Source organism: Bactrocera neohumeralis, chromosome 5, assembly GCF_024586455.1.
Source record: "Bactrocera neohumeralis isolate Rockhampton chromosome 5, APGP_CSIRO_Bneo_wtdbg2-racon-allhic-juicebox.fasta_v2, whole genome shotgun sequence".
Taxonomy (NCBI): Eukaryota; Metazoa; Arthropoda; class Insecta; order Diptera; family Tephritidae; genus Bactrocera; species Bactrocera neohumeralis.
This window is the reverse complement of record NC_065922.1, coordinates 39873271-39892435: the sequence shown is the minus strand read 5'-3', so window position 1 is coordinate 39892435 and position 19165 is coordinate 39873271. Positions and strand designations below refer to the sequence as shown.

Here is a 19165-nt window from a genome sequence, read left to right as displayed (position 1 = left end):
TTTTAGATTTAGATTTTCCTTAAAATATTTGAACCATAATACTTTATTCATGTTTGAAAATCAAAAATGTCGATTCTGAGGATTCTCTCACATATACATATAAAGATATGTTCTATCTCTATACGCTTGTATGCTCAATTGCCTAGTGGTACTAATTATTTTCATTAATTTCGATAAGCGGCCTCTATGTCCGTACATATATTTATGAAATATGAATATCCACAGACTTATAAGGGTGGGTGCAATGTGCATTTTTGTCTTTTCCAAAAGGAGTCCGTTATTGGCAGATAAATCGCAATTATTCGCATGTGAAAAATAGATTAAATTATAAGTGCCGTATATGTATGTGGAAGCTTCATTTGGAAAGGAATGTGTGTGTACAAGTATTAAGGTGTTCAATCCCCTCATGAAATTTCCTTGAATATACGCTAAAAAAGTTCCTTGAAAATGTTTTAAGTAAGGCTGGATGGAATTTTCATAGATTTTTTATTGCTTACCATCTATGAAAATTCTATAAAGCCTTACTTAAAAAGCCGAATATCTCGAGAAGTATTAATGATAGCGATTTTGACCTCCAATGAAATTTCCTAAAAGTTTGTCATTTACATTTTTTCAATAGCTCTTGTCATTTACGAGATATATATATTTCATGAAGGATTTCAACCTCGCCGGTGTGAGGTACGACCGGAGCATACTCTTGTAGAAATATGTGTTTACAGGTGATCTAGTCACTGATGAAAACCCAGAGCATAGTTAAATTATGGGGGGAACATTTCTCCAGCATGCTGAATGGCAGTGAACGCACAACACCAGGAGAAGGAGAACCCGATTCCCCAATCGATGACGATGGAGCAGACGTTTCATTACCCGACCATGAAGAAGTTTTTCGAATAGCAATTGTCCGCAAAATGAAGAACAACAAAAATATATAAGCAGGGGCCGACGGATTGCCGGCCGAAAGATATGCTATTCAAAAAATAAATTGATAGTTGCGGCGAAGAACTGATAGGGAGCATTCATCAGCTTCTTTGTAAAATATGGTCGGACGAAAGCATGCCCAACGATTGGAATTTAAGTGTGCTCTGCCCAATCCATAAAAAAAAGGAGACCCCACAATCTGCGCCAACTACCGTGGGATGAGCCTCCTCAACATCGCATATAAGGTTCTATCGAGCGTATTGTGTGAAAGATTAAAGCCCATCGTCAACAAACTGATTGGACCTTATCAGTGTGGCTTTAGACCTGGCAAATCAACAAACGACAAATCTTGGAAAAGACCCGTGAAAGGAGAATCGACACACACCATCTCTTCGTCGATTTCAAAGCTGCTTTCGACAGCACGAAAAGGAGCTGCCTTTATGCCGCGATGTCTGAATTTGGTATCCCTGCAAAACTAATACGGTTGGGAAGGACCTGTCCGAGCCGTTCGATACCAAACGAGGTTTCATACAAGGCGACTCCCTATCGTGCGACTTCTTCAATCTGCTGCTGGAGAAAATAGTTCGAGCTGCAGAACTTAATCGAGCAGGTACAATCTTTTAGAGGATTAAGATGATTGATATCATCGGCCTCAACACCCGCGCCGTTAGTTCTGCTTTCTCTAGACTGGACAAGGAAGCAAAATAAATGGGTTTGGCAGTGAACGAGGGCAAAACGAAATATCTCCTGTCATCAAACAAACAGTCGTCGTACTCGCGACTTGGCTCTCACGTCACTGTTGACAGTCATAACTTTAAAGTTGTAGATAATTTCGTCTATTTAGGAACCAGTATTAACACCACCAACAATGTCAGCCTGGAAATCCAACGCAGGATAACTCTTGCCAACAGGTGCTACGCTACGCTGGCTAGGTCATGTTGTCCAAATGGAAGAAAACATTCCAGCTCTGAAAGTATTCGACGCCGTACCCGCCGGGGGAAGCAGAGGAAGACCTCCACTCCATTGGATGGACCTGGTGGAGAAGGACCTGGCTTCGCTTGGAATATCCAATTGGCGCCATGTAGCGAAAAGAAGAAACGATTGGCGCGCTGTTGTTAACTCGGCTATAATCGCGTAAGTCGTCGTCTACGCCAATTAAGAAGAAGAAAAAGGTAGAATTACGAACGAACTTTGGAATTGCCTTACCAATAAAAGCAATTAATATCTTATTTCTCGAACTTCCGAAACTCTTATATATATATTTCTAAGCATATGGCTAATGTGTTTTAACATGGAGTATGGGAGTTTCGGATAGGCACGACTTACTATATAATTTAGTTTTATTTATTTTTTTGTTGTAAGGCGAATATTAATTTTACCGTGTAATTACATTTAATTTTATTTCTATTAGATTTGTTTTGTTCTATCTACAATCAATATCCAGGAACACATTTTCAAATTTGCGCAGCTTTGCTAAAGAAAATTATTGAATTCGAGTGAATATTTTTCGTACGTGCGTCATGCATGGGTTTCCTCCTTAGGATTTGAAGCTAGTTGGCAATTCGTTAAACAGCTGTCTTACAATCGATAATTTTACAATTGTTTGACAAAGATTTGAATCGGCTCAGATGAAAATTTATATAAATATGTTATATTTGACATAAAAATGTTTAAACGAGTTTTTACTATATCATATAAATTGAGTACTTTTCGTCCTATTCGTTGGTAAATAGTGAATTTATGGGAAATCGTTAAGACACTACAAGATTTTCAGTATCTTTTTAGGCACGATTTTCAATTACAAAAGTCACATGGACGGCAATGTAGTAGCTTTAGTAATTCTAATGATGCCGGTGAAAAGGTTGCAGATTTCCAAAATATTCCAGTTGAACGTATCAGGAATTTCAGCATAATCGCGCATGTCGATCATGGCAAAAGTACTTTGGCAGATCGGATATTGGAATTAACAGGTGCGATAGCCCAGAATTCAGGAGCACAAGTTTTGGACAGTTTACAGGTAGAACGGGAGCGAGGGATTACTGTTAAGGCACAGACCGCTTCAATTTTCCACACATATAAGAATGAGAAATATTTATTAAATTTGATCGATACACCAGGCCATGTGGATTTCGCAAATGAGGTTAAACATTAAGTCACTCTCAATAAACAACTCTTATAACATTTTAGCGTATTTTTTTAGGTTTCAAGGTCGCTGGCTGCATGCGATGGGGTTATATTACTGGTGGATGCTTGCCATGGTGTACAAGCTCAGACTGTAGCCAACTATTATTTAGCGAAAATGCGAAACTTGGTTATAATTCCAGTGCTGAACAAAATAGACATTAAACATGCTAATCCGGAACGTGTGTGCAATGACTTACACAATTTATTTGGAATCGACCCTAATAGCGTTCTAAAGGTAATATATAGGAGTATTTGCAAAATATATCGAAGCTTAATTGTTAATATTCAAGATTTCCGCCAAATTAGGAACCGGTGTGGCTGCTGTTCTTGACAGAGTGATTGAGAAAATTACACCACCACAAGTAGATCGCAATCCTCCATTTCGCGCTTTAATATTTGATAGCTGGTTCGACAAATACCGTGGCGCTTTAAATTTAATTTGTGTACTGAACGGGTCACTGAAAGTGGGTCAAGAAATCCAATCGATGATTACAAAAAAGTCCTACCCGGTTAAAGGCATAACAATATTGCGTCCGAAGGAGGATCCAATCGAAACAATGTGAGTGTGGTTATATGGGTTCCTTTACCATATTTAATTATAATGGAGTTAATATTTTATTATTCGCAGCTCGGCTGGGCAAGTAGGCTTAATTGCCTGTAACATGAGGAATAGCAAAGAGTCTATTATTGGAGACACAATTCATCTAAAAAATGAAACAGTAAAAGCTGCCATTAGGTTTAAGCCGCAGCAACCAATGGTATTTGCAGGCGTTTATCCCGCTGACCAATCCAAGCACGTGCCTTTACGTGGCGCTATTGAAAAACTGACTTTAAATGATTCGGCGGTCACAGTAAATGTCGATTCTAGTCCAGCCTTGGGTCAAGGGTGGCGTTTAGGTTTTCTCGGATTGCTACACATGGAGGTATTCTGTCAACGGTTAGAACAAGAATATGGAACGGAGCCGATTATTACTGCACCATCCGTTACATACCGAATCATTTTGAGGAATCCGAAAATGATAAAGCAAATGGGAAAAGAGTGCTTGGAACTTTCAAATGCTGCACTCTTTCCGGAGCCTTTCAATGTTAAGGAATACTACGAACCATTGGTGAAAGGTATATATTTTTCTTATTATTCCTAAGCGTTGTTTGTATAGAGTACATATCGGTATATGATTATAACAATTATTACTTTCATATCTTATTATTAGCATATTAAATAGATCAATGCGATATTCGACTGTGTAAAAACCTATACCTATTTGCTTAATGTTTTTAACCATATTTTTAGGAACCATAATAACCCCCACTGAATATCTAGGTCAAATAATTAGTTTATGTGTTGATCGACGGGGGATACAAGAGTCATCAATCAATATAGATGATGATCGTATTTTAATGAAATACATATTACCGTTAAGTGAAATAATATTAGATTTTAATGATCATCTGAAGTCCTTAAGCTCCGGCTATGCTAGTTTCAATTACGAAGATCACGGATATCATCTAACCAATATTGTGCGATTGGATATTCATCTGAATGGTCGCCCTGTTGAAGAGTTTTGTCGAATTGTGCATGTTTCGAAAGCAACAACTATCGCGCGTGAAATGGTAGCAAAATTGCAGGAGCTTATACCAAGGCAGATGGTGCAAATCGCCATACAAGCCTGTGTGGGAGGAAAAGTATTGGCCCGAGAGACTATTAAAGCTTACAGGAAAGACGTTACTGCCAAGCTGGTGCGTACATATAGCTAAAAGTAATTAATTTTATTAAATTATTCATATTTTCACAGTATGGCGGCGATGTTACGCGACGAATGAAGCTTTTAAAACAACAAGCGGAGGGTAAAAAGAAAATGAGAATGTTTGCAAATATCCGTGTACCTCATGAGACTTTTATAAAGGTGTTGAAGCGGTAGTGAATAAAAAATCCAAATAATCTACACTGAAATTATATAATGGATACTATTTTCTGGTGGGTAGTAATTTGAAGAGTTCTTCCAATATTTTACCGTTTTTTAAGGTAGTCGCGTTAGGATATCGTTTTTGTTTATTTAGTTCAGACGAGTTCTTTGCTTTTATCTGCATCTTTTTTATTTATTTATTTTTTTTTTATAATCATTTATACAATAAAATATTTATTATTTAAATACATGAACTCGCAGCACTGGCTTCTAGGCCTTCAGCCGCAGTTGCATCTTTTATATAATTAGTACAATACGCTTTATTGAAAATTCCGAAATTTCTAGAAATTCTCTTAACCTTTTCAAATTAAGGACAACACAATTATAAGTGCTAAGTAGCTAGAGAGGTTGTTGTAGAAATATTATTAAAGCCCTAATCAGGGTTGTTGCTTAAGGTCATTTAAAAGGGAATTGTGATACTAGATTTTTAGTAGGGAAAAACTGAGAGTACAATTTAACTAAAGCAGTGATAGCCTGTACAGCTGAATAAAAACATTGTCCTGCAGTTTAAACACATTTCATAACATGATTAAACAAATATTGAAATCGAAACGCATTTTTAATGACAACAATATTTAGTGCTTTATATATCATTTATATATATTAAAATATCGCCTTAATAACCTAATGACTAGTTTAATGTGCAAAGTATTTAGTTCTGCCTCATGTCGTACAGATAAACACCAGCTGTTATCACTCGTACGAAAAAGAAACCACAACCTTCTTCAAAAAAATATAAACATGCATATACATACTATATATTTATACAATCATACTTATATATATTAATGCGTTCCTTATGCGATAAGCCCCAGTTTTAATCAATTTTCATATATTGCCACAGCTGTTGCAGGCATTCCCTTTTGATATGTGTGTTTTTCATTGTTAAAATTGGGTTTAAATTTAAAACAGAATTTTACAAAAATAAATGAAATGTAATATAACTACAAAACAATACAATCTCTCTCACACACACTCTCATGCCGAAATGATTTCACACACAGCCAAAAACAAATTTCCACTCACACTAGAACGCAGTCGCTTTAGTATTGGGGAGCAGAAGAGACTTTCGTGCCTCAGTGTCTGACGTGGCGCTCTTTGTTCAGTCGCAAGTATTAACTGGCAGTTTGTTTACAATTTTGGTGAATGCACCAACACTCTGTTGTTGTGCAAAACAGCTGGTGGAGCTTTTGATTTGTTGACGTCTCACGAGCGCACCAACACCACGATAAGAGTTTAAAGTGATTAATTAAAAATATAACAAAGCAAAAGTATTACGTTCCTTTTTATCGTACTTTTAATTAATAACAAATTTCTTATAAGTTAACATAAGTCTAAAAGAATTTAACTATTTTACTTTAATTTATGACATTTGCGCTAATCGAACCAACAAAATAAATTTTTCAACAAAAGAAATCAGAGGGCAGAAAATCTTTGCACACACCAATATCAACACATAAATCCCTGACTTATACATTTGCATGAACCAATACCAGCAAAATATATACAAGTTTGCGAAGAATGAACAATAAAACGTAATATAGATAATAAAGCGATGAAAGCAAGTAGAAGCTTTTAAATTTTGCTCACCAACAGCACCCTATAAACGGTAATGAGACATACTCGTATAAGATTTAGATTTTTAAAACGAATAGCAGCTGCTCTCTTGTAAGCGAGTGACAAAAGAACACTCGGTTTAGTGTGAAAATGTAAATTATAAATAATATGATGCTCTCCGCTTCTGATTGATGTTGTCAAAATAGTCAAATATTGAACAAACAGCTGAGCTGCGCCGAGGATCCGCAAAAATAAATGACGTAATTTATCTTTGTGCGACAATCTGGTTTTCGACTGTTATTTAGAGGGTTATTATATTTGTAATTTAAAAATTGAGATTATTTGGAGTCAAATTTTCGTGTTTAACTGCTGTAACAGTTGTTTAAATATGCGTTTTGATTAGAAACTATTATTTTCACTTTGGCAGTCTTTTTCGGCGCAGTCCCCGGGCTAAGGCTGACCAACGGTATCATCTTAACGGCGTTCACTCGAACTATTGAGACAGTGAAACATTTCAACAACATTTAGATATCGCTTAGCATTAAACGCCTACAGGCGATAAGCACATGTGTGTCACTAATCAGCTAAACGCCCGTGTAGCGCACTTCTGAAATCGGTGTGCCTGATATTCATACTTATATTTGTGTGTTCCTCCTTTGGTTAAGTCGTTTTGTTTACTCGGTTCGTTGCTGTTCGCTTCGCTGTGATGTGAAACGTACATGACGAGTAAGCATTTTTGCTCCGTTGATATCGCAACTAGTCGGTCCCGTACGTACGCCTGCAGTGTAACTTTGCTTGGGACAGTTTGGATCGAATAGAGTTTTGTGAATGTGGGTACCTACAAATAAACAATTTACATTTTTTTTATAATTATCAACTCGGTTTGCAGTAAACAAATAGTCCTAAAATAATAAACTTAAATCCGAGCGGAAGGTGTCATTATTTGAGAGCGCAATAAAAAATCGAAAGTTACGGTTTTGGCAAGTCTAAATGCACAGCTGATCTGTTTGAGTAGCATTCAAATCGTTTAATTACAATAACTTTAAATTAACTCGGCCAGTTTACTCCTTAACTTAGTTAATTCCGGAAGGGTTTATTCAGGTTTGTATAAACCAAAATGCAGTTACTCTTGTGTTGAATATCAAAGTTAATAAAATTGAAATTTTAAAATAAAATCTTCATTTAAAGCAAACGCACACTTATATAATATACACACACATTTATATATGTATGTGTGTTTGTAAAGGCCTTTCACACAGTGTGCATGTATGTACATATGTGTGTATTTGCATATTATATTTTGCAAAATTGTACACAATTTTAATTGCCACAAATCTATTAATTATTGTACATTATTAAATTAACCAAATCGTAAACTGCAATCGCTTGTAAAATGAGCTTTTGTTGAGCGGGTCAGTTTGGGCGAACTATTTACCAACAAAAATGAAATGTTTCCACTGATATGTGCGAAAATGCGAATTGGAACAATATTTATTTGGATTTTATAGTTTTGAACAAATTGCAAATGCACATACATATACACTGCTGCCAATACGCAGGCAAGTACCAACACAATGACAAATATACATACATACATATGTTTGTTAGTGTACTCGTACAATGACGTTAATAAGTGAATTGTTTGGTGTATAGAGTGCAGTCGTTGAATAACAAAACGAGAAATTCACCGACATTCATGCAAACATACCATTAGGCACCTGTGTATGTACATATGTATGTATTTGTATTTATAAGTTTGAGGTTATTATGAAATTAAGCGTTATTAATTTACCAGACGAAGTAATTTTCTGAAAAGGTCAGTGTTCCTTTACAAGGATTACTCATGACAAAATTGTATGCAGTAATATATATAAGGTAATTTTCATGAAACAAATCTTAAGTGTGATGGACATACATTTGTATATGTATAAACGGGATATGCTGCTGCTATCTACGATTTATAGTAAAAAGTAAAACTTAAATTCTAAGCCTATTTGATGCAAAAAAAGAAGGACTGAGAAGAGGCAAAGTAGGCAAACTGTCAAATTTGCATGGAAATTGTAAACAAACACGCAATGATTTTTGTAGAATCATGAAATAAAGTGTATTTATTAGTTTATAATGAAAAAAAATTCTGTGAAATGGGTAGGAGATTGTGCAAGGAAATATTTGGATCATATATACATATGTATGTATGTATGTATATAAATAACTGTTTTGAACGTATAGTCAAAATAATTGCAAATTAACTACATACATACCTACATATATATGATAAAGCGATAAGAAATATATAAATAATTTAATCATAATATTATAATACTTTTGATATGTATGTATGTATCTCAGTGAAATTAAAATTAAAACAAGACAAGACCACGAAATTCCTTCAGGGGCTGGAAAAACTTTGTGTTAAAAAATGTTGCGAAAATAAATTACAATAAAAACAGTGAACTATAGGTACTGGGTCCAAATATTATATAATAATATTTAGTTCTTGATTTTTCGCGCTTTTAGTAGTTTTTAACAGTACCGTTATATGGGGATATTTTCACACTATCTGTAGGGGTTCTTATAGAATTTATTTTAAGCGAATTAGGTTACTTCAGCTTGAATGGTTTGGGAGATATACATATACATATATTACACATACTAGAGACAGAGCCACGCCCACTTTTTCACAATTTTTAGTCCACAGGTGTCCCTTGCTATCGCGATCCTCTGTGCCAAGTTATAGTTATCACAATTTAGTGCTTAGTTGTCGCATTTTATAGGTTTTCGGTTAATGGGGTTTTTTGGGCACGGCAATTCCTGACCCAATTCCTACATCTGTGTACCAAGTTTCATTGTGATATCTCAATTTTTTGCACAAAGAGACAGACATCCGGATTTCAACTCGTCTCGTCCTCCTAATCATTTATGTATACAAAACCCTATATCCATCTTGCTTAGTTTTAGGTGGCATTAACAACCGTTAGGTAAACAAAACTATTAGCAACATGTTGCGTGGGTATAAAAATAATCAAATCTATAAAACGTTATGCTAATAAATCATTCTTTTTTGCTACCTATTATAACGTCAGTTCTGTCAAACTGGTAGCCGTAAATATTGCTAAAAGTGATCGCCTCTTTGACTGGGTTTCTGATCTTTCTTAATGTAATTTTTCTCAAACTTGTCAAGTCATATTCGACTGTTGGTATTTCCAACCCACTATCATCATCAAATGCTACTCATATACATACTAAAGACACATGGACCGTCGGTCCTCTTATTACATTTCAATTTAAGAACCAAAATATCCATTTGGACTGCGAAATTATCAGATGATATAGTTTTCCAAAAGTTTTCATGCATCTCTGAATTGGTGATGAGTTTTATGAGAAGCTCTTAATATCAGAAATATACTCAGAAATTTAAAATTGGAAAATAAAAGAGGCAATAAAAGCACAAGATAAATGAAAAACTTTCGCACTAGGAAAATGCCTATGGGATGTAATGAATTAGAATTTTTCTCAATTGACTTTCAAGCAATCGTAAAATGTACTACGGTTTTGTTCCAACTAATATCACTGTTTTATTATTTTGTGACTAAAGTTTTGAACATAAGGAATATTACTATACGAGATAAAGTGCAAATTTCATTGAACTTTGTGTGCGTTTTTTTTTTTTGAATTTGTAAATATAATTCTTCTTTGTTCAATACTTTGTTTTCATTGGGAAGTCTTTGACCAGCTGCATTCTGAACTTCCGCCTTTTATCTCTTTTATCTTTATCTATTTTCAATTTTCATCTTGAACGATCGCAATTAATCAAACATTATATACATTAAAATATACATAGAAGATATTCAAATAAAAAATAATAAGTAAAATTGAACAAAAAACTAACTCGATGTAATGATCAAGTCGACTTTTTGTTGTCTTTGCTTTTTTCTTAGCAAGTAAATCGAATTTTCCTGACCGTGAACAGACAACCAACAATAACAAACATAATAAGGTGTGTGTGTGTGCCTTTAATGCCATCTCTCCAGCCAGAGATCAGGCGAGTACGAAATAATGTAAATATGTTTGGACGACCTCAAACAAGAAGCCAACAAACCATCCCTATAGTCGACTTGCCGACCCACCAACCTACCGACCGACCGACACAGCAAGTTAGTACATCCGTATACTATATACTGCACGACTACTACAAGTACCCATGACCTTGAAATTTTCAACGATACAGTTAAAAAGAAAAACAATAAAAACATGAAAATGCAATGGCAACTGGCAAGAACCTTGCTCCCCAAAGCAGTAGCAATAGAAACAAATCATTAGAAAGCTCCCAAACTAAGAGAGACGAGCTCTCTTTCGCACCTTTGCAAAGCAATACCCTTCTCTTCTATGGCTTTGTCGTCCTATGCTCTCTTCTCTTTTCGTGAGCAGCAGAATCTCTTCGCGACCATTTTTGTACAGAAACTTACTTTTCCCATAATCAAAACAATCTTTGCTGTCACCAAATTACAATATATCGGTCCATTTTTGACACAATACGAAGTCAAGAAATTATTTGAAATTCGTCAAAAATCGATTCAAACACACAAAAACAAAAACAAGTGAAACAAAGTGAGTTTATTTTAAAAAAATTTATCGAAAACATCTACCAAAAACGTACACAAACACTATCAGCTGATTTAAGCATAACATAATAAACGCGTACATACATACACAAAAGAAAGCTTTCATATAAATCGAACACATCCCCTTTGTGTAAAAACCCTATCTAATTGTGATTACTCGTATAAGCAAATATTTCAAATGGAACCCTTTCTATATGATTTTATACAAAATAAAATAAAAGTAAATATTATGGTATCCAAGCATTTCTGAAAGTATAGACGTTGAAGGTAGATTTGATAATACAAGACTTTTTCATAATTCATCCATTACACAATAGGGAATGAATTAGGGGAAAAACCGCGTAATCCGGACTGAAGCGAGGAAATAGCAACAAAGCGAAAAACTACTATTGGAAACTATGAAGTAGTTTCCAGAAGTATGAGAGAGTATAATAAGTAAATAATCGGTGATTTACCGTTGCAAAACTTTATATTACAGTTTATTTTTCGTTTTCAAAAACAAGTGGTTTCAAATTTTAAAATTTTCACAATGTTATTTATTAAAATTTTTTTCCGATGCCATGTGTTTCAAACTTCGTGGAGTAATGGAAATGTCTTTCCTAAGCGATTGAATGAAGAGAATCGAATTTTTAATTGATTATCCGAAGGACTGGCTGGTGAAGTACAGAGGGGAGAGATCGGGGCAATTCCTTCCGGTCCTGGAATGCTAACCAACAATGTTCTGCAGATTATTTTATCCAACAATTCACTACAATCATCCCAGGACCCGGTTTTCTCTCTATGAGCCTACAACAAAGTCTATGAAAACTTCTCTGAGAGAATCAAGCTTCTTCGCCTGTCTCATTCTGCACCAACTTAGTCTAAACGTTGTTTAAAATAGAAATAATTTTTACTAATGGTAATAACAAGCCATTAAACTATCGCTGAAAACTGACCCTCGTTCTTACTAATCCTGGCTAGCATAGCCAAATTTAAGCAAGGCATAATCGAGTCTTCAATTTTGACAAAACTGAACGAATTATGAATGACAATTGATTTCATCAGATTTAAATTTCCCAAAAAACTCTCACTCTTCCGATGTGTTGTCAGAATGGTCAAAGTGTCTACAATTTGTATTGATACAAAGGAGGTGCAGTTAGCCCTAGACCTTAGTTCTTGCATTGATACAGTAGCAATAATTGAACACAGATTTTGAATGGCTCATCACTAATCCGATCTAATTGTGGGCGACATTTTGTCAGCTCAATTCCGTTCAAACATTTTATTGATAAAGTCAATGTATTTTTCACGCCAGCATTTATTCTTTCCTATTTGTCACATTCAGGCGCACTTACTTACATTTCTGTTGTACACAATACTTGTACATATGTATGTTTGTATGAGTGTTGGAGCACAAGTGGGATAATTTTAAGAGTACATTTATTGAAAGCTTTTCCATTTTTTACTGTATTGGAGCAAAAGCAAATATGCACGTAATATACGTAAGTAATAATCCCAACAACAAAGTTGTAGCAATCAAGTTCAAGCATAAAGTACAGCAACAACACCTTTGAATAGCCACAATATTTATATTTAACAATGTACATACATCTGTGCATTTGTGTACGTTTGGAGGGAGACTCGATTGTCGTACGCCACACACACACACACACATGGCTGTTCATGTGTATGTGCTATGGGTGAGTTTGTGGAGAGGCACCGAAATCGTTTGGGGCCAGCTGCGTACAGCGCCGAGTCTGACCGTACACGTAGCGCATTGGAGAGGCGACAGCAGCAGCAGCAACAACGGCCCAGCCCGCCACCGACACCATCATCATTCACGACAAACTCAAAGTAAGAAGTCAACTTAATTACTGAGCAAAAACCGAAAGTGAAAATTGTCAAAATCCCTGCATCGAGTATGTGCAATGTTTCGAATTAAATTAAATGAATTAAAATTGAAAGCATTCCAACGCTTATGAAAATCGAAAGCGGTGACATTGTGTTTAGTAAAAATTGGCAATAATTTTCCATACAGCTTTTGTGGCCGAAGTGCATATTCTTTATTTGCCTTCGAATGTTGTCAATTGTGCATCGACTTTTTGTGTAAATATTTTAATTTTATTTTGACTATCGAAATTCAGCGTTCGACCTCGACAGTGTTAGTGAAACCACCAACAACTGCTGTTATTGTTGTTGCGTAGTTTTTCGATTAATTCTATGCTTTTCTATTTTGTTTCATTAAAAAGTTGCTATTACGATTTAACATACTTACGTATCTGTATGTACATACATACATATATTTGTGTACATTGTGTCAAACAATTTCATAAATGGTTTTTTGATCAAAAGTTAATGTGAAGAAGTAATTTCATTTTGCATATGTGATTTTGTTTCCGAGCAACTGATACGGAATTATAAAAAAATTTCATAAAAATTCGCAACTCAAAAAGCTACAAATTATTCACCTGTGTCGCCATCATCTCCTTCCTTTGCGAGTATAGGTATGTTATTAAAATTGAAGCTTGCGAATTGTGTGTGAGGAGTGGACAAGAGTGTATAGGTGTACGTTCATATACATATATGCATGTGCGTATATGATCCATATACATACATACATATGTATGTATATAAAGTCATCTGTGAATATGTGGGGATAAATAAAAAGCTAGCAATGTTTGTAAACAAGATCTTTGCAATTATTCTCTTATACCTCTCCGTGGCGTTGCCATCAATGCGCTCAATTGCGTCTGTCGACGTGACACAACCGTTGTGAAAATGCAACACAGGCAAACATATACAGATACGAACACTGCATCGAAAGTGCTCATGAGAATACGAGTAGAAGAACTTACGCTGAGCGTTTTATTTATTTCATTAAATTTGTGTTTTGATTTTTTTAAATAAAAAATAAATTTAATGCAATACGAAATTCACATGAATTATAAAAAAATATGTATATTTAATAAACCAATATGTACATACATATAATAAATTTAGTTAAACTGAACAATTTTCAATGTTTCCTCTAATAGTATTATATCTGTTCCTCGGAATTAATACTCCAGAACCCAAATAATATTTCATGCCTCAACAATATTATACCGATTTCGAGGCAGATTCGTAAAGAATGGAAACAGCTTGTGGTGTAAATATATATTCGAATATAGGTATACATATATGTACATATATTTATTATATGGCAGGGCGTTGATGAACTCTCCCTAAGTAAGGGCCAAGAATTTTATTTTAATACAATCATGTTTCCTTTTTTTACGCCCAATCTTACAGCACTTAAAATGGGATGAAACGAATGAACCAATGATTGTTTCAAGCCATTTTAACATACATATCTACTTCGATTTCTAGGCAACGTATTTTCAATTATATTCATAATAATGTATTATCTTTATACATAAAAAGTACGTGTCACGTTGTTTGTCCGCGATGGACTCCTAAACTACTTAACCGATTTTAGTAGAATTTAGCACACCGTGTCCAGTTCGAACCAACTTAGAAGATAGGATTCTTAAAACAATTCATAAATAAAGAATACAGTGAAAACTCTCTTAAATGGACGCCCTATTAAGCGGGCATCTCCATTACCCAGGCACATTGTTGATGTTTATTAAGCAAATTTTTATGTTTACTTCACGCTAAGACTTCTTATTAATTTACTTTACTTTTTTCCTTTTTATTACAGGTCGTTATGAGTTTAGGTTTTCTTACAAATAATAACAATACTACAAAAACAACATGATCAACAGCGCAAACACAGTTGACTTTAATGTTATAAATCATGGTAAAGTCATACTTCCACACGGATTAGTGCCATTGGACAAATGCAAACTAGTACATACTTCGAAGATACCTCAAAGTGGCAGCGAAAGATTCACTTCGTCATATGCAATACAAGCCTCTATTAATCCCTACACTTACACCGTCGATAATAAGCCCAGAGCCGATATTCAAAGTGCCGAGACCAAAGAGATTAACATGCAGCCGCAACGTGTACATGTCCAGCATCTGCAAATACATCCCAATTTGCAGAACAATCAATGGATTAATGATAAGTTTCACAACTTGAACGCTGAAAGAGAGCGCACTGCGCCAAATGGGTGCATAACTAAAATAAATCACAACAATAACGTAATTAGAAAAGAAAGTGCCTTTAGTTTAAGTAGCAGCAGCAAGTGCAGCGTCAGCAATAACAATAATAATAATAACAACAACAACAGTAATATTAATAATAGTAGTAGCTTCCCAAATACTTTCAAAAATGTAGAATGTGATAAGGACTTAGTCTATGATGGCATGAAAAAGACAGCTCGCGGTGTCACTGCTCTTATGGGTTCAACCGATAGGGGTACGACGTCCATTTATAGTACTGATTACCAAGAAAATGCCTTTCACCGCATCGAGGATGTGCACAATTATGCCAAGATGGACCGTTATAGCTATTCGAATGAAAGTAGCAATAGCAGTATGCATGAGGAAGACAATGAAGACGAAGATGAGGATTTAGATGAGGATGATAACAATGACGATGCCGCGACCAACTACGAACGTTATCTGAAAAGCAAGCACTTAGCGGCTAAGCGAAAGCGAGTGAAATGTCATGAAAATTTTAATATGGAAATTACCAGATTGGAAACGGAGGAGACTGAACTGAATGTTGATGTAGAGACTGTGCACAAAGTGCAGAATGAAACAACTGAAGAGGCAATGCCTAGCACACCAGACCATCATGCGCGCAGACCGATGAATGCTTTCTTGATATTTTGTAAACGCCACAGAGCCATAGTCAAGGAACGGTACAGATCGTTGGAAAATAGGTAAGCATGTAAGCGGCTTGTCTTACGCTAACCTAACTAATTTGTAAACCTGTCTTTTAGAGCTATCACCAAGATACTTGGAGACTGGTGGGCTTCCTTAGACGCCACTGATAAGAAATGCTTTACCAATTTGGCGCAACAGGTATGCTTACTTTACTCACTTCCATCTGTAATAAATAAAAATATAAACAATTTTTTAGAATAAAGACGCATTTTTTAACGCAAATCCAAACTTCAAATGGTACAAGCTGCCGGCTCCTCCATTACGCACCTTGAACACTCGCCCAGGCAATACAAGCACAGAACCGGAAGACGACATAAAATCTTTTATGAGTGCGCAAAGCGGGAGTGCTATGCTAGCAAAGTACACGAAGAGTGGCAACAATCACCTTTTTAAACTAGCTGATGAAGCACAAATGGGTGAACTCAGTAGTCTGTTCAGTGGCGAAAGCGACAACAACAACTGCAATTCGAACCAGAATGCATTGCAGAAGGCCTTGGGCGAGACGTCACAATTTTTGAACGCTTACATGTCACCCACCAGCGGCGCAGAGAGCGTACAATCGAACAAACATCGCCTGTTAAGTGAGAATAGCTTCTCCAGTAATGGGAGTGAAGATGATATTTTGCCGAAGAAAACGTCAAGGGCATGCAAAGGGAAAATCTATCAAGAACTTATTAATTCAGGGCAAATTTCAGCGGTTTCGAAGAAAATAAAAACACCCAAATCACAAAGCCATCCCAACGGTTACGCTCATCACATTGTGACTCCTTCCAGCAGTTCTAACCTAACTTCACTGGATAGCACCAATCATTTCTCATCCACGTGCGCGATGTTAGCGACATCTAGAAATAATAATAAACTAAGTGAAACTTGCCCCGGTGAGGGTTTTCAATCAAATAATGATCTGTCAAGTTTCGATTTGGAAGACAAAATTAAGGAATTGCCAGCACTCAGTTTGGATCTTTACTTACAGCGCAAGCGCAATACGAAGAAGAAAAAGAAATTCACATCGAAGAAACGCCATTCAAACAATACAGTAAACAACAAAAATTCAGAGGCAATAAGTGTAACGCATGCGCCACCCATATCGTGTCCGAACAGAAGTCGGGAAGCACCGCCGCAGCAGGCTGTTGGCAGTCAAAAACGTAAAGCGCGAAAAGAGAGCATCACCAGACGCGACGTCACTGTGATTGAGAATGAAATCGCGTCCGTTATTCCATTGCCTAAAAATTTCAGTACCATAAACGGCTGTTATTACTTCAACGCATCGCCAGATGGCGCAATATCAAAATGTCTACCATTCAGCGAAATCCCAAACTCCACGGCTGCAACAGGATCAGACAATCAGCGCACCGACGTCAACGTTTTTGGCAACTTATGCAATGACAATTCGTCTACCTCAGACTTACTCATTCTGGCCGAGGTGGCTGCCAATCGCACCGAACTAACAAATTAAACAGCAATCGGTTATCACTGTACTATTCACTAACCCAACCATATAAGCACCAAAAAGAAATTGTATCTTAAAAATGCAACTTGTTGCATTTATTCACATATGCTTAGTTTGTAGAAGTAATAAAAATTGTTATTGTTTTCAAAAGTTATATTTAATACTAGTAGCATAAAGTCGGAAATAAAATCTTAATTATATTATATTTTCACAAAATGTTGTGCCAATAGCTTTTCTTCGCAATATGTTGTCCTTGTAGCTGTACAAAATATCCCCAAGTAATTTTGAGTAACGCTGCCGAGTTGACAGTCCTTAGACCGATATAAATCCGAAACCAACCAGTGCCAACAGCCAGGGAATTGGATGCAGCTAGTTAAGAGAGTGAATGCGTGCTACGCTAGCTTCTTATTGTTGTTATTGTTGATTTTGCAGTGTTAATTGATGTCAGCGAACATATTCTATTTGAATACCCAAGTCGTTTATGAGTGAATAATTTTACTGCACCAATACGGGTTTACTTAATCTATAAATGAATATGTCTGAAGAAATTAATAAGACACAAAATCAGTAGCTGTAAAATAAATTCAAAGCCCAATCAAAAACTTATGTAATCACCCATTTGTCAGATACCTCAAAAGTCTAATCCATAATTTCGATTTCGACGATTTCGTACAAGTTTACATTTACTAAACTTCAAGAAAGAATTGCATTACTTATGTTTGACTCTCAGTTACACATACATATACCCATACAGTGGACCAATAAAGTTTACATACACCTAGTTCTATTAAATTACGACACGTTTATTTGTTATAAAATGAATAAATTTTGTGACTTTTTTCTATCCATTTCAAAATATGTATATTTAACATTAAATTTAGCATATCAAAATATTTTTTTTTTTTACACAAATAAAAAAAATTAATGCTAAAGCTTAAAATGGGCATAATTTATATAAAAAAAGTTTACGTACACTAATGATTATTTATAGAAATCAAAAGTAATTACAATAGTTTTAGCAATTTTTGTTGCTATTATTGTTCCTAGACATCGATGTATGCTCCCCACTTAATTTCTGGTATTATTTGCGGATATTTTGACGCACTAAGTCCATGATCCAGTTTTTTGGCCTTATTTTGAAGAAATTCGATGTTTTCGAATACGATTTTCCAAAAAGTTCCAGATATTTTAAATAGGATTAATGTATGGTAATTGCGGGACCTATGGAGTTATTTTTAACTCCATAACAACCCTGCTCGTACAAGATAAGACGGGTATTTGGGATCGGTATCTTGTTGGAAATTGATTTTGCTGCTATTAACAGCCGATTTAAGCACACTTAAAATTAATTTTTTTTTCTTAAAATATTCAGATACATGTTTATTAAAAAATAATGCATCCATACCAGAGAGAGTATGAAATCTACATACTATTCAATCAACATTAAATTTGTCCAGGAGACACAGCCGAAACTGACAAATTTGTGATATGCTCAAATCGATTTGTCGACTTATGAGAACCTTTTTATCAATTATAGAAGTCGTAGGTACCACAATTGTTCAAGGAGATCTCTGTTAAGATCGACCTATTAACCTAACCTAAACTAATCTAAGCTTGCACAGACAGCACAGCGAGAATTACTTTAAACCAAT

At 35.4% G+C, this 19165-nt stretch overlaps 2 protein-coding genes across 4 annotated transcripts; both read left to right on the top strand.

The window, feature by feature from the left end:
* Positions 1 to 2516: 2516 nt before the first annotated feature.
* LOC126760031 (translation factor waclaw, mitochondrial) lies at positions 2517 to 5053 on the top strand. The gene is made up of 7 exons (XM_050475364.1): positions 2517 to 2643; positions 2704 to 3058; positions 3119 to 3337; positions 3393 to 3661; positions 3731 to 4218; positions 4394 to 4839; positions 4896 to 5053. The coding sequence occupies exons 1-7, from the start codon at positions 2585 to 2587 to the stop codon at positions 5019 to 5021; spliced, it is 1962 nt and encodes a 653-aa protein (XP_050331321.1). The 5' UTR covers positions 2517 to 2584; the 3' UTR covers positions 5022 to 5053.
* LOC126760029 (nuclear transcription factor Y subunit alpha) lies at positions 4986 to 17729 on the top strand. Of its 3 annotated transcripts, none has more exons than XM_050475359.1 (4): positions 4986 to 5077; positions 14928 to 16059; positions 16120 to 16201; positions 16260 to 17729. In XM_050475359.1, the coding sequence occupies exons 2-4, from the start codon at positions 14981 to 14983 to the stop codon at positions 17517 to 17519; spliced, it is 2421 nt and encodes an 806-aa protein (XP_050331316.1). In that variant the 5' UTR covers positions 4986 to 5077; positions 14928 to 14980; the 3' UTR covers positions 17520 to 17729. The 3 variants fall into 3 exon arrangements, with proteins under 3 accessions (XP_050331316.1, XP_050331314.1, XP_050331315.1); XM_050475357.1 differs by lacking the exon at positions 4986 to 5077 and adding an exon at positions 12985 to 13078; XM_050475358.1 differs by lacking the exon at positions 4986 to 5077 and adding an exon at positions 13623 to 13728.
* The last annotated feature ends 1436 nt before the right edge of the window (positions 17730 to 19165 follow it).